The sequence below is a fragment of the Bemisia tabaci genome, chromosome 10 (genome assembly GCF_918797505.1).
Source record: "Bemisia tabaci chromosome 10, PGI_BMITA_v3".
Classification (NCBI taxonomy): Eukaryota; Metazoa; Arthropoda; class Insecta; order Hemiptera; family Aleyrodidae; genus Bemisia; species Bemisia tabaci.
The window spans coordinates 42,705,457-42,731,824 of record NC_092802.1 but is presented as its reverse complement, the minus strand read 5'-3'; the positions used below and the strand labels follow the sequence as shown (position 1 = coordinate 42,731,824).

General features: G+C 39.5%; 1 protein-coding gene across 1 annotated transcript in view; it reads right to left on the bottom strand.

Moving 5' to 3' along the window:
• Positions 1-5,988: 5,988 nt before the first annotated feature.
• Positions 5,989-26,368, bottom strand: part of LOC109042094 (uncharacterized) — a 41,746-nt gene continuing 21,366 nt past the window's right edge. Inside the window, exons 5-9 of the mRNA XM_072304824.1 lie at positions 20,159-20,597; positions 13,596-18,123; positions 9,349-9,604; positions 7,788-8,242; positions 5,989-6,311 (exon numbers count right to left, since the gene is read on the bottom strand). Of these exons, the coding sequence (XP_072160925.1) occupies positions 6,006-6,311; positions 7,788-8,242; positions 9,349-9,604; positions 13,596-18,123; positions 20,159-20,597 (5,984 nt within the window). The 3' untranslated portion in view covers positions 5,989-6,005. The remainder of the gene's footprint in view (positions 6,312-7,787; positions 8,243-9,348; positions 9,605-13,595; positions 18,124-20,158; positions 20,598-26,368) is intronic.

The window sequence follows — 26,368 nt, the reverse complement described above, 5'->3', positions numbered from 1 at the left end:
CTAAGCCCCTAAAAACCCAAAAGTTGTGGATTTAAGAATATGAATTAGCCGGCCAGGTTGGCCTAGTGGTCAGCGCATCTGACACTAGGTCAATAGGTCCCGGGTTCGAATCCCGGTGGTCTAATTTTTGACGGAATTGACGAGTAGATATGCTGAACAGATTCTCCTCAGCCCTAATCCCTGAAAATTGGAGAAGCCTGGAACATGAATATCCCACGATGTCTACGGACACTAAACATTGTCTAATGTTGGCTGAAGGTGATAGACACGAAGCCATTAAACCAGCAAAAAAAAAAGAATAAGAATATGAATTTAGGGCAATTTGCACGAATAGCTATCTAAGGACACTTTATTGACTAAAAGTGTATTGGAAATGCATTTGCAGGCCAAAAAGGCAGCCTAACTTGACTTTTTCAACGCCTTGACCCGAAATTGCCGCCAAAAAAGCGAAAAATCGCATTTCCTCAAAAACTGTCATTTTACGGATTTCGCGGTTTGTTGTTCCTCAATGAATAGACCTTTTAGTTGACATTTCTGAAAAAAAATCGTAAAAGGTACGTTGACCGCATTGAAAGTGTTTAAAACGTGCTGTGCAGCATAAAGGTATGGGAATCCAGCATATTTGGGAAGATCATTAATGAATATTAAAATAACAGACGGCCTAGTCTTGATCCCTCAGGTACTCCTATTTTACATTCAGAAACTTCCGAGAAAATTAGACCATTTTCGGTATCAATTTTAAGTACCTGTTTTCTATTATTTAGATAATACCTGATCAGATCAAGCGCTGAGTCATTTAATCCGTAAAGTTTAAATCTATTTTAATAGAAGATCATGATTTATCGTATCAGAGTCCTTTGAAAGATCAAAATGAAGACTAACTGCCTGCACTTTGTCCTCAAAGGTGATTTTCAAAGTAATTATGAAGTTGATCATGTATTGCCAGCTCAAAAATCTTTGATAGAGTAGGTAGGATTGTTAATGGTCTATAATTAGACATGATAGATTTTTTACTAGTTTTATTAGGTATACACTGGTGTATTTCTGCCAATTTTGTGCAATTCGGGGAAGATTCCATCAGTCAGACACTTATTTACCAGCAGTAGGAGACCTGGTCCTATTAGATGAAAGTAGTCTCTGAAGATAGATGAAGTTATATCTCCAAAATCATTTTATCAGGCCTTAGTTTACTGACTAACATCTGCAATTGAGTCAAGAATATGGGCTTAAACATAAAATTGACCTCGAAATCCTAAGCTGACTAGCAAGAATACTCGCTTAGCCAAATACTCGTCTCAATATCCATCAAACATCATTTGGCGAAGTTTGTGCTCAACAAGCTGCTCATCAGCCATGATTCGGCGAAAAGTAGGTAACGCTGCGCTCCGAATTAATATTTGCCCTGCATGGTTGAATCGTATACATCCGCAGTTTCCAACCGGTATTTTGCAGGTTTCTGATCGGTGGTCAAACAAGGCTTACTAAAAGTCTTTTGTTCGATAAGTCGAATTAAAAATGCACAAACCGGAAAATAAGTTGTCGAAGGTTGGAAACCGTTGGCATAGATTGTTTGTAACTAAGGGGTCTCTAAAATGTTTAGTTTCTGATTTGCAGGGACCCCATATAGCTATCTACTCTGTACTGTAATAGTTACTTTTATGAACCATCGATGGCATCCGCCTTATGACCGCAGTAATGATAAAAAAGTATACCAATTTGTTAACGAACTTTAACCTAGCTTACAGATCTGCTTCAGCAAAGTTCTTGCCGTGACTTTTATTAATCATCATTTCGTGAATTTCATGCTCAACAAGTTGCCCGTGCGTCTTTGTCGGGCGATATCTTGACCTCGGAACATGCAATTTTTCTTATCCGACTTCATTGCTAAGATTGCTAGTTCAAGGTCCAGGGCTGGATTAACCGTAGAAGCAAAGTGGGCCTGTGCCCACAGCGGCAAATTTTCGGGGGCGGCAGAAATCGAGGAACAAAAAAAAAAAAAAAAAAAAAAAAAAAAAAAAAAAAAAGTGCCGCCCCTGAAAATTTGACCGGAAAATATAACTTAAATTAGAGAGAAGAGGCCGTCCAAAACATTACGTCACTCGCCTGGGGTGGAGGGTGGGATCAAGAAATCGGACAAATAGGTGACGTAATTTATGGACGGTCCCAAAGGAAATGGCAGTCTCGTCAGCAGGAGAAGGGCTGTGTCGTACAGCGGCAAATTTTCGCGACCGCAAGCACTGTTGTATCTTCGCACCACCTCCTTGCGCCGCGCCGCGCCACCTGACGCGATTTTCAGCACGCGCAAGCGCCTCGCCGCCGCTCCCCTCACCCCTCTCTCAGTACCAAGTCCCTGTCTGGAGCAGTGATTTGTTTTGACAGTTGACTGACTCCCGTATTGTTTTGTAAACACCTGTACGTCTGCCGCGTGCCGCCACCGGGGGCCTAGTGAATTTGGTTCAATTTGGTTTATTTATCGCTCGTTATTTTCGAAACGCGTTCGTGTTTTACCCAAGACATTGTTTTACCGAGTAAAATGCCATAGTTTTATTGTGTTCGATTCGTTTAGTTATAAGTTTGCGATAGTGACAACATCCCTATACACAAATGAGTTTATTCTTTAAAATCATCTAAAATTAAGTTCTTGATTAAACAATAAACCCATAGTAAAACTTGGATTAAAAGCTAAAAAAATTACAGCCTCATTTTTGGAAATTTTTAAGTAAAAAATGGGCTGAAATTGCATCTTACAGTGGTCAGATTTTCCATATTTTTCGGGAGGGGGGGGGGAATTTCCGCGTGTCCACAGCGGTAAAATCGTTAATCCAGCCCTGTTAAGGTCTCTTACATACATTGTCTCTCTCTCTCTCTCTACAACATTGTATTTGCAACGGCTTTGATGACATCCGAACTGTCGGTTTGCATCTCGTCCGTTTGGATTCGAATTCGCCAAGGTGAAAGAGGGACGCTCGTGGAATACTGTCGGAAACAAAGACCCAGCTTGGCGGCAAGACCTCCGAGGGTAGAATCGACACTGATAAGTAAGGACCGGAACGCAGCCAACGGCGCTTTGAGTTTAGACCGGAAAAGCTTCGCTGATTCCAAGATCGAGGTCGAGTTGGGATTTGCGGTATCTACCAAAAACAAAGGGAGAAATTAGAATTGAAAGAAGAAACAGGAAGGGAAGAGAAATTAAAAAGAAGGAAAAATAGGAGGAGGAAGAAGAAAAATGGAAAGAAGGTATGGGGGAGGATTAAGACGAGAAATAGCAACGACAGGAAGTAATGAAGATTACTCAGTAGACGAAAAAGGAGAAAAAGAAGAAAAAGAAGGTCTCCTACGCAATTACTTTTAAGGGTACTCTAAAGGATCTAAGGATGAGATCCATCACCCCGTTGCGTTACTACATTGTGTTTTTGAGAAGCAAGATTAATCATAATACACAATTTATTGCAAGATGCTTATTCATAGTGCGTAGTGGCGTTCACACTGAGTATTATTTTTTCTAGTATTATGATTTCTATTCTATTTCTATTCTATTCTATTCTATTATGACATAAAGAGCTTGATGCAAAAACGGCTTTTTTCGCCCCCCCCCTCTGGAATTTCTTCAGACTTTGTCTATTGATTACTCATACTTGAGCGCTTTATTCCCAAATTTTCAGACCCCCAAAAATTTTTGGGGGGGAGCTAGGGGGGCGGAAGTCAAAACCTGTGAAACTCGATATCTCTCGAACGAAGAAAGATATCGAGGTCCGGTTTGGACTAAAAATCGTCAAAAATTGCATACTTTAGGATTCCAAAGGTCAAAATCCCGATATCACATTTTTAAGTCAACAAACAGGGTGTCTCACGAAAAACGAGCCACCTTGAATATCTGCCGAACGCGTCGGAATTTCGAAAAACGGTAAAAGACGTGTTCGTTTATATCGAGGGGGACACCTTTTGGCGTATTCGGCATTTTCCCAAACCGCGGGAGGGGCGCGGGGCGGGGGGTGCCCCACCCGTAAGTCGAACTTTTCAAATGGCACTCCTACTTTTTTATTTCAGAAATCAATTCTACGCAAAAAAACAAGCCACCCTGTCCAAACCGAATGTAAATCGGACAATTTTTCAGTGATTGACAGAGTTTGAAACATTTTTTTCATGCTCTTTTCAAGAATTTCCCACGCCCAATGGAATTGCTGTATCAAACCAAACTCACCGCCAAAAAAAATCTTAAACATGGCACTTTCGATAAAAAAATAAAAAAAATCTGCTGCACTCGAAATCTGGAGCACGCGGAGCCCTTCTTTGCGACATTAAAACGTTATACCGAACATTTCCGGGGGGCGCTCATCGGGAGGGAGTAGTAAGTTTTAGACAAGAATTATTAATCTTTTTTCTGAACCATAAGAAACCGTGTCCATGAAGAAGCAGTTAAGTAGAAAAACAACGTACCGCGGAAAAATAGCGTCCTCAGAAGTATCAAGGTCCGGCTCAAGTCATTGACCCCCCCCCCCCCCCCCCAAAAAAAAAGCTAATCCATTTGTTTTTCTACTTAACTGCTTTTTCGTGGACACGGTTTCTTATGCTTCAGAAAAAAGATTAATAATTCTTGTCTAAAACTTACTACTCCCTCCCGATGAGCGCCCCTCGGAAATGTTCGGTATAACGAATTTTAATGTCGCAAAGAAGGGCTCCGCGTGCTCCAGATTTCGAGTGCAGCAGATTTTTTTTATTTTTTTATCGAAAGTGCCATGTTTAAGATTTTTTTGGCGGAGAGTTTGGTTTGATACAGCAATTCCATTGGGCGTGGGAAATTTTTGAAAAGAGCATGAAAAAAATGTTTCAAACTCTGTCAATCACTGAAAAATTGTCCGATTTACATTCGGTTTGGACAGGGTGGCTTGTTTTTTTGCGTAGAATTGATTTCTGAAATAAAAAAGTAGGAGTGCCATTTGAAAAGTTCGACTTACGGGTGGGGCACCCCCCCGCCCCGCGCCCCTCCCGCGGTTTGGGAAAATGTCGAATCCGCCAAAAAGTGTCCCCCTCGATATAAACGAACACGTCTTTTACCGTTTTTCGAAATTCCGACGCGTTCGGCAGATATTCAAGGTGGCTCGTTTTTCGTGAGACACCCTGTACGTGTTTTTTTCCAGTTTTTGGGTCTGAAAAATTTCTTTTCAAAAAAATTTTTACAAAGATTTCAATTTTTCATTTGAACCAAAACCAGTTTTTTAAATTGTTCGTTTTTTTCCGCATCCAACGAGTGGTCCAGTAGACTGGGGAACCATACGGTTCCGGAGTTATGATCGGTTGAAGTTTCCGCTCAACGCGCGCCGACCGATTTTCGCGCGCAAAAAAGTCGGATTTCACTGTTATTAAATCAGATTGAATGTTCAAACTGAGCAAAATGCATTATTAGGGACTCTTGAGAAACGCTGAGTTCAGAAATCACAGATACTTCAAAAAAATTCACGTTTTTAAAATTACAGCTCCGTAGCGCTATTTTAGAGGCCCACTGAGCGCCGACCGGTCGCTCAACCGGACCTCGATATCTTTCTTCGTTCGAGAGATATCAAGTTTCACAGGTTTTGACTTCCGCCCCCCCTAGCTCCCCCCAAAAATTTTTTGGGGGTCTGAAAATTTGGGAAAAGAAGCGCTCAAGTATGAGTAATCAATAGTCAAAGTCTGAAGAAATTCCAGAGGGGGGGGGGGCGAAAAAAGCCGTTTTTGCATCAAGCTCTTTAAAGATAACTTGTCGAAAATTCATATTGGAAGCCACTAAAACGGACGTCACTCATTGACTCTATTTGTAAAAGAGTGTTATAACATTATCTCTCTCTCTCTAACATACAGTCAGAAAAGCGACGTCCGTCGTGGGCTAGTGTCCGGTATTAATGTTTAATGAATCTTTACAGCTTTGCCACTCAGTATCAATATTGCTAAATATCATGGATCAGTTCTTGAAAACTTGCGCATTGCTATAATTATTGCTTCTTATAGAAACAGGCCACGTAGCAGCGTCATTTCGTAGCAAATCTCGTGCCCGGATCAGTTTGAATCTGATTAAGCAAAAATAAGGGTTTTGATCCAAGCTCACCGATGAGTTCTTCTTTGATCTTGAGGATGGACGAGAAGAGGCCCGACCAAGCATTGAGGAGTTTACAGAAAGCGTCCGACTTGGATCGCCATTCAGTGCTGTTTGCATCCAGGATGAGTTTGCTCAGATCGTCCAGCCTGCAGTCGTACTCGACGATTAACACCGAAAACGCGTCGCAGAAGGCTCTCCCGAGTCGCTTGTTGTCCAGCCGGAACATGCTGGCTTCTACCTTTAAATTGAGCCGGAGAAATTAAGACTATTATTCCTTACTCTCTCAGAATGAAATAAGGTCTGCTTCTAATGCAATTCGACGAACATGAGACATTGAAACCAGTCTCCTAGCCTACCCTGGATTGATTTTTTAATTCATTTACATTAAAACATTGTTTTCGCATAAACTCTTGGTTTTGGATCCCATAAAATCAATGGTTAATTTCATCAAGATTAATTTAATTCCATATCAATTTGTTCATGGCCAAAGTGTATGGCCAAACGCATCTACATTCAGCTAGGTATATCAACATTTTCATAAAATTGTATTTTTCTAAAATAGGGACTAGCCAACTTCGTTGCTCAAAATTTACAAAAAATTTCTGCTAACGGAGAAGACAGATGAGGGGAGCAAGGCCAATAGACCCACGTCCATCCGTTAGGATACTTAATGAACTCGTTAACCTGTTTCTAATTCTTGCATTTTCAGAATGTACAATGTCTCCTGATCACGCAGTATTTTTTCAGATTTCTTGGAGCCATTATTCCCTCCAAAAACGACTTTTAAAGTTCGGAATTGTAAAACACCGCGCTTTAGTGGCAATTTAATATGGCGCCAAAACTACCTCTCGACTTCTTGCCACACATACGACCGTGCGCCGCCGTCAGCGGCACCTCTCCGCATTTGAATATCGAGGCTAATCAAAACAAACAACTTAATATCTTTCTTCTGTAAGTTGCCTGTTTTGATTAGCCTCGATATGCAAACGCGTAAAGGTACCGCTGACGGCGGCGCACGATCAAATGTGTAGCAAGAAGTCGAAGGGGGGGGGGTTAGTTTTGACGCAATTTTAGATTGCCGCTAAAGTGCGGGAAAACGCATTTATTGATCCTGATACCTATTGACAGCCGCTTGGAGTCCGCCCGATGTTTGACCGATTAATCAGCCTTTAAAACGAAGAAAAAACATTTGCCCACTTGCTTTACTGGTAATTATGTTCCCTCCGAGATTCATTCATAGGAATGGACACAGTCAGCAGGTTGTTACCCGTAAAAATCACTTGGCTTTGAAAAAATGACGATCTCGCTAGACACTACTCACGAGACGGCAGGGTTGCCAAGATGAACCAAAATATGCTACGACTTGCGAGTTTGCCCTAGTGACTCTTCTTAGCCCATAGGTAAACTGTCAAGCGGTAGAATCCGGTAATTTTCGACCGTTGCCATGTTACAACAATATTCCGGTTATTTTGGGGTCCTCCCCCTGATGGTGCGCGATTTGATTTAAGTCATTTCTAATTTTTCATGCAAGTAGGAGATTCAAATTAATCGTAACAAACGTAAAGCGTGAACCTAAATACCTTAGTTTGGAGTTAATTTGAGTATATTTCGCCGCCCAAATCGTGTTCTACGTGAAAAATTGAAGTAGAAACGTATGCGAATGCGTAAATTCGTATTATATCTAGTGGTTTATCACTACTGATTGACTTCTGACCTTAATCGATGTTGCAGACGCTGGTTTCTCGATGTTACGCCGTCGGTAAACTTCGTCCAGTGACTTCTCTGTCCCCTCGAGCTCGCGTGAGAATCCGCTCAGCTCCAGCGTCAGTTTATTTCGCCACGATGTTTTTATCTTGTCGAAAGTACTCGAATACTCCAAAGTGGGGACCACTTTCATCTTGTTCTCCACTTCTTTGATAAATTCTCGTCTTGCATGCCATAGAACGTCACCGTATTTCCTTTTAGCCGCCTGCAAGGATCGCAGCAACTTGTAGATGTCTTTCAGGTCAGGTGGGTTCAATTTGAGTATCAAGGTATTGATCCCCTCCAAACATCGATGAAATCTAAGGATTCTTGGAAGAATGTCAGTTTTCCAATAGATGCTGAGGAGATTTGTCAGTTCTGAATCGACTTTGGAAAGGAGATTATCGGATTTACTCCCAGTTGAAACTGAAAAGGAAATTTGTGGTGTTTAATAAGTATAAAGAGAACAAAAGAAAAAAGCAGACGTGGAGGAAAAGAAGGACAAGGGAGAAAAAGAAAAAAAGGAAAGTAGGAGAGAAAAAAGGGAATGAAAAGAAGAAAGAAAAGGGAGAAACGAAGCGGGAGAAAAAAAGACAAGGGAATATAGGAAGAAGTGGAAGAGAGAAAAGATCGCGCAAACGGAAGAATGAGGAAGATAAAACATTAAGTATTAAAGAGAGGAAGGGGAAAAGAGGATAGGAGAAGAGGATGAAAAAGAAGAGGATCGAATAAAAAGTACAATTTATTTTTCTTTCCCTTCTTCTCTTTTCCTATGATAAAAAGTAGAGGAAGAAGGAAGAGACGAGGGAGATAAAAAAGATGATAGAAAACAATCCTAAATATTAAAACACAAAGTTCCGAATCTTTGGACGTTACTTTGAGAGAACCACCGGACCGATTTGTATGATTTGCGTTTTAAATGAAAGCCTCTGATCTGTAGATTTGCAGGCTGTATTTTTTTTCGATTCTCTCAATTTTTTTTACTTTTATCAACGAGTAAAGTTCAGCTGTTTCGAGCGGTCGTCCGGTCACTGCCTACTTGCCCGTCGCTAAGTACCCCCCCCCCCCCCCTCTACGCTCTCAGCCATCCCTCCCGCCCCGTTCCTTCAACTATCATCATTATTAAATAGATTCAACTAATTGAATCTCCGATTCCAAATCAGCTACTGCACCACCATCGCTAGCTGCGGAGGGTGCCCGAAGGGCGCCCGCAGCAGCTAGTACGGGAGAAAATTAGAAAAATGAGAAAATGAGCAAAGACGAACATCTTATTTTCTTCTTCTTTTTTCTTCCGTCCTTTTTTTATCATGCCTTTTCTTTCTTCCTCCTCTTCCTCTCCTCCCACTTCTTCTGCTTCTAAAGACAGAGACTATGGTCTAAAATACTCGAGTCTGCCTGATGACGGTTTTGGATTTCCTTACCTGACGGATTTGATTTAACTGGCTCTCGAACCTCATGTAACTCTTTGTCAAAAGTGTCGTGAATAATTTTTAGTTTCTCTTTGATCTCCTTCAAAAGAGCAGAAATTTTGCTTCTGTATTCTTGTGAGTCAACCTCCAATGATTGGCAAACCTCGATCAGCTTAGCCGCTATTTTATCTTTCAGGATGAAGGATTTTCGCTTATATTCTTTGAAAGCAGTCTCCACCAGATCGAGGGAATCTTTGACAGAATGCTCGGAGATTGAGTCGAGCCTTTTTAAAAACTTTATTATTTTATCGTAACTGGTAAGTGCAACCCTATAGTCATCTTGAAAAGTATCGCTGATGAACGGCTCCGATAACTCGACCTTTTAAAATGAAAAAAAAAAAACAATTTTTAATCAATTTTAAAAATGAAACAATACTCTTACATTCCTTCTCACGTAATCTTGCATTCTTTTAATTCACGAATTAATTTTACTAATATTCAATATTTTTTAAGTATCAATTGGTATTGTTTTACTTTTATTTCACTACAGTACCCATATTCAGACACAACAGTACAGTTGTATAGGTACTCGGATTAATTTATTTAATGAATATAAAAACAAAAAAGTGAGTAATTAATGTCTTTTCTACCAAAATAAATGTATTGCTCTTTTGAAGACATTTTAATTGATTTTCTGCATTCATACATTGGGTACACAATTAAATATTATTTTAAATGGTAGTTTATGTACAGGAATCTAGCGTTAAAGGCTGAAAAGCGCAGGCCACCTACTCAAACCCACCCGCACATATAAGAAGCATTCAAGTCCGCAGACTAATTTAACGGCATACTTATTTTTTTTACTGTTACAACAGTCAATCATTCCACTCATTTACCATTCTTCCGCCTTTTTAACCTTTTTAAATAACGCATAAAATGGTCGAATTAGGACAGCTTGCTAAACATATCGAATATAGGCAATTTTGGCAACCTGTAACGGAGGGGAAAAAACCTCTGAGGAAAAACTTAGGATGAAGAGAAAAAGGCAGGAGAGAGAAACTGAAAGAAAAAAGGAGTCAAAGTTTTCTTCTTCTTCGTTTAATTTGTTTGAATTTAGTGGAAAGGAGGATGCGGAGGGGAGGGGGAGAAGGAGATATGGAAGAAAAATAAAACGAAGTTTCTTTAAATGATGAAAAAAGAGTATAAGGGAAAGACAAAAAAAAAGAACAAAAGGAACAAAAAAGCCGGAGAAAACGAGGAAAAGCAATAAAAACATTTTGCTTCATAATATCTGTTTTATTTTTTTTCTTCCTATTTTTTACTAGCTGGTTGAACTTTGTATCATCACATCATTCGCATCATCATTATTTATTCTCTTAATCTTCTTCTTTTTTTCTCTTAATTTTCTTCTTCCTCTTTTTTCTCTTCTTCCCTTTCTTCCTATTGAGCTCGCCCTCTCGGGAGAGCTCTTTGCGATCGATTTCTTTTAGCATTACCAGTATCCGTGGCGACAAACGGATGGTTCTCGTTGCCGTCGGAGGAACGGCCAAAATCCAATTGATTTCAACGTCCAAAAGTTGATTTTTGTCTTTTTTCGCGGGTTACAGTTTTCCTTCGTCGAACATTTCCGTTCCTTCATTCAACTGAGGATTAATTGTTCCTAATTTGCTACACTGGAGAGCAGCACTTTCCGGTGGCCGAGCATACCATAGCATGTTGCTATGGTTTTATACCAAATAACCTAGTTGTATGTTATCATCTTCTTATCTTTCAATATAGTTTTTGTATGCAGTTCTACTTGCAATTGTTATTATTTCTTAAAGTAAAAGACATGGTGACCTCGACGTGATTTAATAAATTATTCAATTAATTCTTAGTTACTAAGACTAAGATTGAAATTTGCGCATAAGTAATGGATAATCCTTGAGATTGTCATCATTGGTACCATAAGAGGTTAATTAACCTTAAAATAGTAGCATGCTTGAGAGTTCGTTTGAGTTTCATATTAAAATGCTTGACAGTTCGTTTGAGCCTCGCATTGAGTTTCTTTTGAGTTCGTTTTAACCTTAAAATACAGATGCTGAAGTGCTCGTTCGAGCTCCGTACAATTTTAGTGCGTGAGGTGCTCCATTGAGCCACTCGCATACAAAGGCTTGAAGTACTCTCTCAAGCTCCAAGCTAGAATTCACTTATTTGTCACAAATTTGTCTTATGCAAATACATCATAACATTTTGCATCTGCATGTAACCTCTTACAATGGGGTAGGTAGAGATTGAAATAATATATATACAATTTCAGAAATAATCAATAATAGATGTTAATAGTTTCACAAAGGCGAACTCTCCAACACAGTAGTGTTGGAACCAGCAGCTTGTTTTCTTCTTTCTCTTACTCTTTCCCTTCTCTTCCCGAAGAGGAATACCGTGTCACTAAACTCCACCCAGCGCGGGTCGATTGTTGCATTGTTGATGATCAATGATCCTAACTGATAAACGGATGCATTTAAAAGGGGGAAAAAAGATATCCATTGTGACATGACCCTAGAGATTCATGATTACACGTGGATGACAGGGTTGTTGTCACGATGGATAAAGAACGCATCCAAATAGCATTGAGCATTTGAGGCATCTTGAAGGAAAGAGAACAAAATCCATTTTGCTAACGAGCTTCGCAATGATAGTGTTCTTTCGTAACCAAAGCGCACTGCGGTGTTGCGCCGCACCGGATCACAGTGCGTCATCTTTATGGACTATGCGAAACAAAAAAAAAGACGACAGTAACATGCGTATTTCTTTTTTGCTCCAAATTCATCTTTTCGGGTTCAAAAAGTCTTATCCCATTAGGTCCCACGCATATTCACTATCACAATAATGGTGAGAGCCTAAGTCAATGACATATCGACGGTGAAACTACCAAACCACGTACCTCGTTTGCGGTGTTTAAAAATCTACGCTCGCATTTTATTTTTTTGAAGTGGACCAAATCAATAAATATCATTCCTTGAAATTTTCACAGAATTTTCTCCGCACGAAGAGGAAAATTCACAGAAATTTTCAAGACTAGATGCTAAGTAGTTTTTCATTTAAAAAATAAAGTATGACAGGAAGTCTGCGACGTCGCAAACCGAGATACGTGGTTTGGTAGTTTCACCGTCGATATAGTGTAAATTCGGCCGACGGAGACATAAGCCCCGATGACTAACTAGGTAAGGTGTTAGGTTCGTAAACTGTAGGTCCCAGGTTCAAACCCCGATAGGTAGGTCAAAATTTGCAAGTCGGTACTTGCCATGTCGAGTCTTCGACACCTGCAGATATGCAATTAAATAATTTTTTTCATCAAAAATTCGATAAATTAATCTATTGATTAATAATAATACGTATGGTATGGCATACATGAAGTGACTATTTACTAAAAAATTTAAAACATTAAGGATTGGCTAGAAATAAGTAAACGCGCCTGAGAAAAACCTATTCCAGCCAGACGCTAGGCCGTTTACTAATTTTAAAGCAACCGTCAGCGTGTAACCAGTAAATGCGCTCGTCAGTCACGCAACCGTTTCCTGATTTTAAGTAAACGGTTGACTTAGATCAAGATCACAGGTAGGTACTCCTTTCAAACCAAAGGTGATTACTTAATTTCAGTAAATATTTTCGCGTCTCGGAAGTTACTACTTTTAAGTAAACGTGTTCTCTAGTTTGAGAAAACGCGTGTACCTACTTGATTCAATCGAACTCTGTTCTGTTGGAATAAATTTCCGTCACTAGTCGATACTTTTTGAGTAAACGGTTCCTTGGTCCAAGGCGGCTCCGCCTTATAAATGGTAAACTTTTTTTTTCAGTGTAGCACTCCATTTGTGAGGCCCACAAGTGAATGTTAGTGCCATATAGCCCGTTCAGTCCGTGTTCAGAGTCCGCTTCTTCTGGCCTTCACGGCCGGAGCTGTTTTTGAGTGCTCTTCGGCAGTTCCAAGTTCACTTAGGACTCTCATGCGCCGTATGATTGAATACACGGCACGGATTATTCGCTTTACGTCAGTAAATTCGCAGCAGATTTAGTACATTCGTCGTATGACAATATCCGCAACAATTCGCGCGTACGCCCATCCTTTAATCGGGCACCTTCTGTGCCTCGTGCTTTGGATCATAAAGCCTACAAAGTCCAATTCTAATAAAAGTGGCAAAGAAATACAACCCTCATCAATGAATCACCATTTTAGCAAAGCCAATACTCAATTATTGATATTTGATAATCACTCAACATCGACTCAAGTATTTTAGCTGACCCGCGTTGATCAGAATAGGGTCACCTATAATATAAAAACATCATTAAATGAAAAAAAATAAAATAGATGAACGCATTCTTTTGCTAACCTGGTTTGAAGTGTGAGATTCCAGTGTTGAAGATTGATTTTTAGGGTGCGATTTCTCGGACGCACTTCCCAAAACACGCGCATATTTTTCTGGAAAATTTTTCTCCTCCGATGTCGCTTCTTCGTGCATGCCATGTTGATTGACACTCGTCGGTGAACTGAGAAGCTTTCGACCCGTACCTGTTTCGCCTGCAGAGCACCAAGGCATCAAATACTTCGATGATAAATACGGGCTCTCTGGGATGCATAATTTCTTATTAAGAGCTCTAATCGAGCTTCCAATATGATACAAATCCACTTGGAAGCTTTGTAACAAGTTATCAATCATAGAGTTGTAAACACTTTTGATTTTAAGCAGATCCTTTCGTTTTTTGTTATTACATTTACGCTGCAGCTCGGATTTCAAACGCTCTAACTCTTTTAAGAAATTATCGTGACTTAATACGAATTTTTCAAGAAGTTCACACCCGGAACTTTCATCGTTGAAAACTATTGCGCCGAGGCTTTCCAATGTACCATCACATTCGACCAAAGACACAAAAATAGCGTTTTCGAAAATCTCTTCGAATCGGTCCTCTTGAATGTTCATTTCCCTGAGCTTTAAGAACCTACTTCGTTCAATTTCACCACGCGTCAGGATTTTTGAGAAATCTTTTTCAATACGAGCCATTTTATCCTTGAATTTAAAAATGAATTTGGACATTTTTCTCCTCAATGCATTTAATAAGTCAGCATAGATATGACTGTGCTCATCATAGTTTTCATGATTATTGTCCCTATAGCGTCCTGGTTCTTTGAAAAAGTCATGCATTTCTTGCCATAGGTAATCACTGAGACGACGTTTTTCTCGAAGTAGTTCTATAAATAATGGGTAAAGGGTATTATTTATGTTTGATTTTTGAACTGTCATGAATATCAGCATTTCCTCTTGCCAGCATTGAAGGGATTGGAGTAATGGTGCTAATTCCACGGTTAAAATAGAACTCAAAAGTTCGTTGAATTCGATGTTACCCAAACCGTTATGTCGATCTGATGCTGATCCTTTTGAATCGTTTTTGTGATGTACACCCCATGTATCACTTTCAAGAGATTTCATTTGGGATTTAAAATCATCTTCTACATTTTTAAGATGTTTTTTATATTCATGTAGAAGCCGTGACACCTGTTGCCAGTAGTCTCGAGAATTGGGTTTGCAGTTATTCAGGATTTTAGACAAATCGATGGCAGCTGTTTCCTTCATATTTGCTAATGTTTTCGTGAAATAGATGAACACCTTGCTCAAATTATTCATCGCGAGTTGAATCGCCTCGTACTGTGGCGTATTTTTTTTGCATTGGATATCCTTGAGACCACTAAGGAAAGATTCTAAGTATTTAACGTTCTCCCTGTAACAATGTCGGAACACGTCATCTAATCTAGGCTCGACAAAAATAGGAATGTCATTGAATATTTTCTTTCCCACACGCTCTTTGGGTTTCAAAACCGCCTGTGCCTTATGTTTAGGATTGAATTCATTTCCAGACAATTTCTTTATTTTTGAAGTGTTACCTGTGACGAGGTACTGGTTTTTAGAGTTTTTTGATTGATCCATTGTTGGCCCTCCTTTAAAATATCCGTGAGACACATTTTGGGTATTACGAGAAGGTAACAATGGTATATATTTTGAAGGAGGGAGCCACACTTTTGACGTAGTTTCCTCAAACGTCGGGTGTTCTTTTCCCCTTAACTTACGTAGTGAATTCTTTATTTCATTTAAAGTTAATCTTGAGGCAGCAGTCAACGCTGCTACTTTCGATGAATAGTCATCATAATTTTTCTCAAACATTATTCGAGTGGTGAAATTGTGTGCGTGATCAGTGTTGAGTTTATTGTTTAATTTATCACACTCCCTCCAAAAGTTCTCCATCATCTGCCGTAGTGGTAGCAGGAATTTTGACCTAATTCGACTCTGAGAAATTTGTGTATCAAAGGCAAAGTCAGGAAGAGTTTCCAAAATGTAATCACAGTCGATCAAAAGGGTTATTACATTATCATCAAAAAATTTACTCAAACGATTATAATCGACTTCTAACCTTTTGTCAAAGGATGGTTTGAGATCTTTTCGACAAAATTGTTTGAGCTCTTTTTTGACTGTAGATAGCGTGTTATCAAAACACTTAATCCTTGGTGCCATATTCCTTCGCCAAGTGTCCTTCATTCTTTCCAGAATTTTGACGTATTCGAGGGAATTTCTACCAAGTTTATTCTGATTGTTTACCAGTGTTCTTAAAATGGAACGGCGTTGGGACATAATTTCATCCCCTAATAGACGCTTTGCCATTTGAAGGGCTCGAAGGAGTCTGTATATTATCTCAGTTTCTCCCTTCGGGCTATTAAAATTTAGATGATTGATCTCTTCTAAATAATTCAAGTACTTGCATACCCTTGGTAATATATCCTCTCGCCAGTAATAACTCAGCAAATACGTAAGATATTCATTCAATTTTGATAAATGATGCTCTTGATGAACTCTATTTGATGATACTTCCGGGAATTTTTCTTTCACTGTATCCTTAAAGCGAGCTAGCTTTGAATAAAGCACTTTTTGTACTTTGGTCAGCTTCTTTTCGTACTTTTCACGAATTTTTGGCAGCAATTTTCGGTATCTGTCTGATCCTACCGCATACTTTTCACCGAGCGCTCCAACATCAGCATCTGCCAGTTTCCGCAAACCAACATCATCTTTCTGATAGTCATTTCGCAGTGAAACAAGCCGCATCATTGTATCTTTTTTTATCATGTACAGCGATGATTCACGCTGACATTCTACACTTTCCATTCGGCATAGAATAGTATCAAAGTCATCAATACTTTTCCAGTACCTCACTTGGAAACAGTCATAAATTTCAGGTTCTTGAATCATGCTTCCCTTGAACATATACTTCCTCCTTGAAGTTCCTGAAGAGGGTATATTTTGGCTCAAAGGCTGTTTATTTTCTGGAGTTACATTGTTGCGGTCATTGGGAGGCATATTATTTATTTGGGCTGATGGAAGTTGCCAAGGTGACCAACAAACATTGATTTTCGGACGAATTGGAACTTTTCCATGGTAAAATGACGCCAAATCATTATTAATTTCATTCAGACGCGTCTTAAATTCGTTCGTGTGACTCAAAAGATCGCCTTTCATTTCCACGATAAGATCACGAATCCCATTAGATTTAATCTTTATTTTATCTAGTTTATCTTTAAACTTTTTCATGGCAGTGTTGATGGCGTTCCGAAAAAAATCGCGAGTTCTCTTAAGCCTATCCAAAATGTTTTTACTCGAGTTTTTGTGAGAGTTATCATTCGCCTGAAGTTTGCACAATTCCTCCAAATTATCATCATACTCCAAAATTAGGATAGAAATCGGCGTGTCAAAGATTTTCATGAGTCTCGAGTCATTTAGGGTCGACGAAACGTACGATTTTGGTTCTAATCCAAGTTGAAGTCTTGAAGGTTGATCAAAATTCATGCGCTTGTAGATATCTTGTAAGGCTCCATTATTTCTCTCAAGCTCATCACCAAACGTTTTGAGGCTGGGCTCAACATTTCCCCGGAAATCCTCAAAAATTTCCTTCTCTGTGGATACATATTCTTGAAGATTGATACCGTGAGATGAATATTTATCAAGTTCAGTACTATGCGATGAATTTTCCTCTGATTCGGTCTCACTTTTCCGGCACGCAATAGACATATCATTTAACGCAACTAGCCGCGCATTCCACAATAAGTCACCGAGTTTGCGTTTTCCTAATTTTAATGTATGCGTAATATTATTCGTCTGTGATCTGTCCGTCTCTTCTGGCAGACAAATAATATCTTCCAAAAGTCCATGATACTTTTGAACTAATGGTATAACATTTATTCTCCAATACTCGCGAAGCAAATTGGTTAAATCATCATGGGGCTGCGTTTCAAAGAGAATGGATTTGATGGGTTTACTGCTGTTGAAAAGAGGTTTCCTGATAGTATATAGCTTAGAATTCAACCCATTGTGAAGATCATTGAGTTTTCTTTGCGTCTTTTCAATTAACTCGCGGACACACTTTTCATACTCCTCAGAATTTTCGTCAATTGGAGTGAGTGAATGAAAAGTTTCTTCTTTGGCATATTTTAATTGCTCTCCAAATTCTCGGATACAATCCTTGAGACCCGCCAGAGCGTCTTCCCGCTTTGTATCATCAGCAGATTCAACTTTCAATTGAAGAAGTTGGCTAACTAAATTATTAAAATCTACGACCCATCTTCTGTAACACTGGCGAAACATGTCGTCCAAGTACGGTTCTGTGATATTGACATTTTTGATATCGAGAATTTTTGGAATGCTGGTCAAGACTTCAGCTAGGTCGTCCTTCATTTTGAAGTGCCAAGGGGACGATGAACCCGTCGACAACTCCCGCCGTCCATGAAGTCCATGGTTTTTATTGATGTCTTCCATCTTCTTGTTAATTTGTCTCATTTGACTCTTGAACTCTTTCGCAAAGGGCCTCAATTTTTGACAGTACCTTAAAAAAGGAAATTTTATGGAGTCTAAAGTAAACGTACAGATATTCACAACTTTGAGGATTGTGCAATTTTCTTAAATTCGGACATGTTTTACCGGAATCGATTTAATTACATCAGACGTAAGTGGTGTCAATCTAATTTTCTCTGGTGTTTTATCAATTTTTTGAACCACCAAACAAGCCATACTGAAATTTGAAATTGTTTGAAGAATTATTACTCATGACCTACGGTAAATTTACAAAATGCTTGAAAACGTTAGGTAAGTATAAAAATTCTCTGGTACATCATTATCAGAAAGAATCAAGTAAAGTGAAAGGCGGTCAGGTTATTTCCAAGTAAATCCATTAATTTGATCAACCAAATGTTTTATTTCTTTCATATTTTAACTTTTCTCAACTGTTCCAGTTTTATTTGGCATCTTTGGACAGGGTAAGATAATTCTCCGTATTCAAATCTTCTTAGTAGTATGAAAACAGGGACTTTACACCAGTAAATTATCCAACAGCGTTGTTCGATGGTGCAGAAAAATACAAATTAAATTACACTATTGTATGGTGGTTATTATTCAATATGGCGACGCTGTAAAAAAGAAAGTATTGCATGTTGCCCCTTCAATATACGGGTTATACATTCGTGTAATGTACCCCCTTCAATATGCGGGTTATGCAATGGTGTATTCTTCAAGATGGCGGTTATTCAACAGCGTTGCCGGACGGTGCACATAAATAAATGATTTAATTATTTGTGAAATTTTGCAACATCAAATTTTAGAGTGTTACCAGATGATGCAAGAAATTAGTTAATGTTCCGATACAATGTTGTCAGATTGTGCAAAAAATTCGGATTTTCGGACTTATACAAATTTTCAGCTTCGAAAGACCGTCTCCTCCAGTATGGGTCTGGTATCGGAGACTGGAGAGTAGGGTCTGATTCGGGAAATTGAAAACTTTTTCGGAAAATTACCCTCCTCCCATCCGCCGCGGACAGATGCGATTCTTTCATACTATCGAAGATCGGAAAACTGTACGGACCGAATTTTGATACGACTTTTTGTTTTCGAGATTTCCGACTTGTAAAATTTTCGGCATCGAAAGAGAGAGCCTCATTCTTTTCTACAGTAGCATAAGTACCCTTATAACACCCCTGGAAGGAACCAGGCCCCATACTGGAGGAGACGGTCTATGGATACCGTTATGTGCACCGCCCGGCAACGCTGAGAACTTCCTTCCAGGGGTTTTATAAGGGTACGTATGCTACTGCAGAAGTGAATGAGGCTCTCTCTTTCGATGCCGAAAAGTTTACAAGTCGGAAATCTCGAAAACAAAAAGTCGTATCAAAATTCGGTCCGTACAATTTTCCGATCTTCGATGATATGAAAGAATCGCATCCGTCCGCGGCGGATCGGAGGAGGGTAATTTTCCGAAAAAGTTTTCAATTTCCCGAATCAGACCCTACTCTCCAGTCTCCGATACCAGACCCATACTGGAGGAGACGGTCTTTCGAAGCTGAAAATTTTTACAAGTCCGAAAATCCGAATTTTTTGCACAATCTGACAACATTGTATCGGAACATTAACTAATTTCTTGCATCATCTGGTAACACTCTAAAATTTGATGTTGAAAAATTTCACAAATAATTAAATCATTTATTTATGTGCACCGTCCGGCAACGCTGTTGAATAACCGCCATCTTGAAGAATACACCATTGCATAACCCGCATATTGAAGGGGGTACATTACACGAATGCATTACCCGCATATTGAAGGGGCAGCATGCAATACTTTCTTTTTACAGCGTTGCCATATTGAATAATAATCACCATACAACACTGTAATTTAATTTGTATTTTTCTGCACCATCGTACAACGCTGTTGGATAATTTACTGGCCTAAAGTCTCGTTTTCATACTACTTTTTTTGATGATATTAATTTTGACACACCTCCCTGATGCATAAAAATGCTCAGCAAAAAAACAACTCAATTAACCTTTATAATCTAATCTTATCCGACCTAGCCATATTGAGAAAATTTTACCTTTCGATCAGATTGCCGAGGTCTTCCGTTCTAAGTTTTTCTTTCACCGTATCCAACTTGAGGCTCGATTTCAGTCGGAAGACGGTCTCCTCCAGTTTTTTCCGGATGTTCTTTAGTTTCAAAAAAGCCTCTACCTTGAACTTGCCCTCTGCCGTGTCGTCTGCGCAATCAAGTTCGCTCAGGTCCTCGAGGCAAGACCCGTAATCGACTGTTAGCGGGGAAATGACGTTGTCGAATATCTTCCCAATACGAATGTTGCCTACGTCAACCCAGTCACCTTTCGGCATTTTCTCCCTCTGAAGTCTCTTCTGGACGTAAAGTCTTTCAATTTCAGAGTCGACATCGCTCAGTTCCTCTGTGAATCTTCTCATGTGCGGCGTCATGTTCTCCTGCCACTCCTCCAAGATGTCCGATGCTGCTTGGGAAAATTCAGGAGAACCTAAGACAGCAAAATAGAATAAAGAATATTACAGGTTGAGAAGAGATCATGTGTCAGGAAGATCATACGAACGTATAGGTGCTTTTAGGGATTCTCTTCTAAAGCGATCTTGATTCAAACAATATAATTGGCGTAACGTTCTTCGATTCTAAAATCAAGAATAAATACGTAAGTTTAACGCTTTCCTGAGAGGTAACAAGGAAAGTGTCTAGGGCGGAATTTATTGGTACACATGTCCTCTTTAATATAAGCCAAAAGTAGTACTTTCTTGCTGCATTATGTACTTCATACAGTTTGCTACTTGGAACCCAACACTTAGCCTACACAAATTATGTAAATGACATTTGACCAACAAGAAAGAAAGATGGGAGAAGGTAAGAAGCGGACGAAAAAAAAAGAAAAAGAAAAAGATTACTGATAAAAATCCCTCAGGGGTAACACTTAAAGTTGCACGGGAGACCCATTGGGGCTGGCAACCCCAAGGGGAGAGGTGTCCTAACCAGCGGCGGGGAACAGCTTGGCTAGTCAATTCCATCACCATGCCGTGCTAGGGAGAAAGCTTGGGGTTATCCCAAGCTAAGGTTCCCAGCCGCTGACCCCTGCCACCTGAGTTTGCAGCCCGAGAGCAGTGTAAAAACCAGGGCACCAAAGCAAGAAAAAGAAGCCTCGATCGGTTCCATCAACTAGTGAGGGAGTTGATGTTTCTACGGATCTTCACAAAGCTGGTGCTGAAGACGGCCGTGGATGAGTCCAACGTATGGTACGACAGCCAAAAACCCCAACCTCTGCTGCGGATGTTTTGCCGGCAAGTCATGAAATTAGACAACCCTGTCTTCAGAATTTATCTTTTTGATGCATCGTCAATCGGTCTCACAGTAGAACATGGCGTCATACTGACGTAACTGATGAAGTCTGATGGAAAGTCAGATGACGTATCTTCGATTGATCCTAAGAACGCCTTGATGAAATTTTCGATGAACGGGTTTGTTTTGTTTATTATCGTGAATTATTAGCGAAGCAGTCTATTTTCTTCAATTTTAAGTGTTTCTCATGGCTTCATTTTAGTAGTAGTGGAATTGCTGGCAGTTCACTCCTTCAAGTTTTTCGATTATCCTGTAGAATTTGTTTTGAATCTTGTCCTTCCATCTTTACAGTTTACCCATGTGACGTTGCTGTCCTAGAGGGTTTTGCTTTTTTGAATCATGGGTGGCGGTAGCCACCTCCGGACAAAGTTTAAACTCGACAACACTGGAAAGCGTCCAAACGAAAAAGGTGGCAGCCAACCATAGACACACGTAACTCCCTTATTCTGAAAATTGATTCGGTTCGAACTCGAATGCAGCCCAAACGACGGCACGGATTCCAAAGATCTTGGTATCTACTGACGCGCCTAAATTGGGCCTACAAAGTGGGAAAGTTTTATCAAGATCCATTGAGTTTTCAAAAAGTTATAAGCACTTAAAGGCCCAAAATGACAAATATTTTTTGTAACATGGGCCATCTAGTAGCGGGAAACCGACATGGTCACCTTTCACAAGAGATTTCTTGCTTATACGGCCACAGATTCGAATAGAACCTATAACAGGCACTGCTTGAAGATATAAGGATTTCATTTCTACCACATTTAATAGGGTTTCAATGCTCGGATAATTCAGCATCGGCTAATAACTTTCAAAATTTTAGCTATAATGTTTTGAATTTAGAAAAAAACTGGGAGTAGTTCAATGCCATTGGTCGATTCCGTTCAGTTCAGCCAGTCCAGCCCGTGTTTTGGGAACAAAATTCCCCTCGTTACCAACTTCTAACTCTAACTAGTTGAGAACAGATTCAATATAATGTGAGAGTTCAATTCTCTGTAGAAGCTATCTAATATTTATTCACACTTATATTATAACGTCGCACGTCTTCTGCCAGAGCCCGATACACTATTTCATTAGTTTCTCTTAAAATGTTCAAGTGATGTCTTTATTCAAAAATGAGGTTATCAGTCCGTGTATCTGTCTGACCCAAGCATCAACCAATGTAATTCAGGTAAATTACGTCAATGAAAGGACACCAAATTTGTGCCAAACTATCAAAAGGAAGCAGGATTTACACCACAGTTTGCATTCTCGTGACTAACAGCATCCAAATATTTCCCTACCATGCACACCGATGGATCGAAGGGAGAGCCCATTACTCTTAGTTTTTAATTACATTATTGTTTTCCTCAAGTCACGAATGCTAGTTTCCATATCTTGAAGAGATGTAGTTGTTTTCAGTGGACCCTATCAGTCACAAGAAAGGATCTAAAAATTACTGTAATATGAGCCTCCGCCCATCACACGACATGCGACGCTGTCACTATGCTGTGACCAAAGTTTATTCGCTTTACATTTTGATTTCAACCTACGTGTTCTGGAGTGATTGTGTTTTTCCTAAGTGTATGTTATTGACATTAAGACCTTGTTTTCTTCATGACTAATCTTGGAAAGCTTTCGCCTGTTACCGTTGCTAGTTTACATCAAAGACATCATGGGGATATGGGGATGCGAAGTATAATTCAATCACTAGTCTGTGTGTTCAATCACTAAGTCGACTTTATGTTCCTAAATCAGAGATCTTTGACGATGAGTATTAGCTCAAATTTGGTTTTCTCCGAGTCTCTCTGATTTTGCGTCAGAAGTTGTTAGAAACACCCTTTGGCCAGTCTGACAAAGTCTTTCTTGGCAGGTATGTACTAGTCCTATTTTCTCAGCTTGATGATTACTATAAAGTGAAGGTTTTATTTTGCTGCATAAATCGCTGAGCCAAGTAAAGTACGTAGCGCCCATCCCTTCTCTATTTTTACATATGAAAACTTGATGTAAACACATCAAATAGTGAGGTTATGTTACGGACTTACACTGGTGGTGTAGCTACAGACTGTTAGATTATATGTGAGAATATTGTGGTGTTGTTGGTTGTTGTGTCACTGAGGAATTCCAACAGTGCACTCTGAAATTCATTGAGCGTTGGGTTAATGTATTTTTCGCGTGCCTACCTAGTTCTTAATGGAATAAATGTACACTCAAAAAAAAAACTACGGCCCTGTGACCCGGTTGCTCTGGACACTGGTGATTCCGGTGTTCACTTGCCGTGAGGCAGCGAGTACCGGACACAGCGGTCGAAGTCCCCTGAGCCCGCCCGGCCACCAAGGCCGTAAGCCCGGTTAGGAGCCGAGCGTAAGTTACGGGTTTCAGGATCGGAACCAACCGCTTCCACGGCCGTTGGCAGTGAGGTGAGATTCAGTTTTCGGAAAATGGCGTCACCATCAGATTAAAATTGAGACGGCTCCGTGTATATTCGCAGAAAATTATAATATTTTACGTCAATGTTATTCAGTGCGTGAATTTAAAGTTGCCGCCAGCCTTGAACATATTCGGGAGCCACCACTCAGCGTTGTTTATTGAGGTTAGAAATTAGAATCTAGTCACTAAATTGCTTGGTCATTGCTCATTACGTGTGTTCGTTTTTCGTTTAATTTTGGAGGTTTCCGATATATTTTCTTGATTCTGTGTGGTGCACGATTGATTCTAAAGTTCTGTGTGATAACGCTTGTCAAATACTTTCGGAAATGCGACGAGAGTTAAGTGAAAATTGTCAGTTTTGGTAGTACCTACGCACTGAGCTCATATTCTCTCCTCCTGTAAGTTCGTTTGCAATTCACTTATTTTCCCCCTACTAAGGGAAAGAACTTAAATCAAAGAAAAGCAATCAATTACCTGCCACGCATCTCCCCACAGAGTAAATTACCGCCACACTAAAATACTGATAATGTAGGCACGAGAATGTCCGTTTATTGCAAAATGTATTCTGTCACTTTTGCTTTGTTCTGCCTGTGTAAGAGGATACAGTTTTTATTCCATTTCGATCTAATCTCTAACTCATAAATGTTTTCAACTGTGAGTAGTATTGCAGTCTCTGACATCTCCCCTCTCTGTTACAAAAACAGCGGAAACTGTACCCTTAAAATGTAGAACCTATCCTGCGCAGATTATCTAGTAGTGAGAGCAAGCTCGATCGTTGTTGCTGTGAATAATCTCTCTGATTCCATATCCCAATTCTAGGGAGCTCAGTGTTACTGTAATAGTGGTAAAATTTTGTGTGAATCGCGCTTCAGTTTGCTGAAGAGAAGATCTATAATTTTAACAAGTGTGACAATTTTCGGTGGTATATTTCTTCGCTAATATTTTGTGGAAATTGTATCCGGTAGTTATTGCGGAGAGTTATATCTTGAAGTTTTGTCAACTTTTACTACTGAATTTACACCTTGAAATATTCTCAACCTCATTTTCAAGATTCTGAAGCTCTTCTAGTCGTAAGGAGTAAAAATCTGTAAGTACCTAGACCTACGCCAGTGGTTTTCCTTTGTTAATCATTTAGGTGATTTCCTACTTTGCATTTGTATTTTTTATCGAGGGATGAACCAGGTTTTGTTTTTGACAAATGCTGAATTCTCATTGAGTGAAAGTAATTACATTTATTGAGAACGGGCTGCCAAGTGATAAAAATGATTTTTCAATTTAGCTGCAATGAGTTTTAGCAATTTATCATACCTTGGGCAGTCTGTTCTACATCTAAAATAGGTAGCAAGAATTTTTGATCTATCTACATTTGTTCCTTCATGTCTCGGTGGTTGGACTATTTCCATAACGTTGTACCTACCCAGTCAATTGGATATATATGGCTGATCAAACTGATCGTGAAAATGCCTAAAACATCTTTGCACCCTGGCGTACATACATACCTACCCGTACAAATGTTCTTATCATCCCAAAAGCTGAAGTAATGTTATTGTCAACCTGATATGGGCTAAAATGAGAGGAATTATCTAATTTTTTGTTTGTTTTATCCATCAAACATTGACAAGTATTCTGCAGACTTAATAAGCTATAGTCAACTGCTTCAAATCTATGAACTTTATTCATTTTTGTCCTAAAAATAAGTTCCAAGGTACCTATTTATTGTAAAGCTAAGTAAGAATCAGTTGAATACTTCTAAGCCAAAGTTCATTCTGCTATCTACAAATTAGAGTGCTTTATTCATTTCTAGGAAGGCTTGCAACATTAAAGTTAGGTTTTTGTAAATTTCTCTTGATATCTCTACACGATGAATAAGCTAACATTCATATGCTGATTTTCTTCCTCAATACGCATCATCTCTTCTCTAATTTTCATCTCTTTTCTCAAATTGACTTGCTGAACTATCAGCCAAGGAGTTCAAATCTCTCTTGATATCTGAAACATGATCAACAAGCTAACGTTCATATGCTCTTTTTCTCTCTCAGTCAGTGAATTATCCATCACTTTCCTGAAACTAAATTGTTATGAACTATCAACAAAGAAATATGTACCTATTTTAAAAAGAAAGGAAGAAAAAGAAATCTTGTTCAGAAATTGGCACAAGATAATTCATTCAAGGTTTAAAATTTTGCTGGGAAGTTTTTCTTTTCTATGTGCTTTAAAGGTGAATTTTCAGCTGTAGTTCCGAAAAAATCCACCACGTCGCGGACAGCGGCGGCGCGCAGAGCTCCGGCCGTCCAGCCCGTAAGTAGCGCGGAGAGCGCAAGCTGCCTATGCCGCTCGAGGCCGCGACTTACGGTTTTCATGTCCGTAGCAATCCGCATCGTCCCCGCACGTAGCACTCCGGCCGTCAAGCGCGTAGGCGAACGGTAGTGCCATATAGCCCATCCAGTCCGTGCTCCAGGTCCGCTGCTTATGGCCTCCACGGCCGGAGCTTTTTTTGAGTGT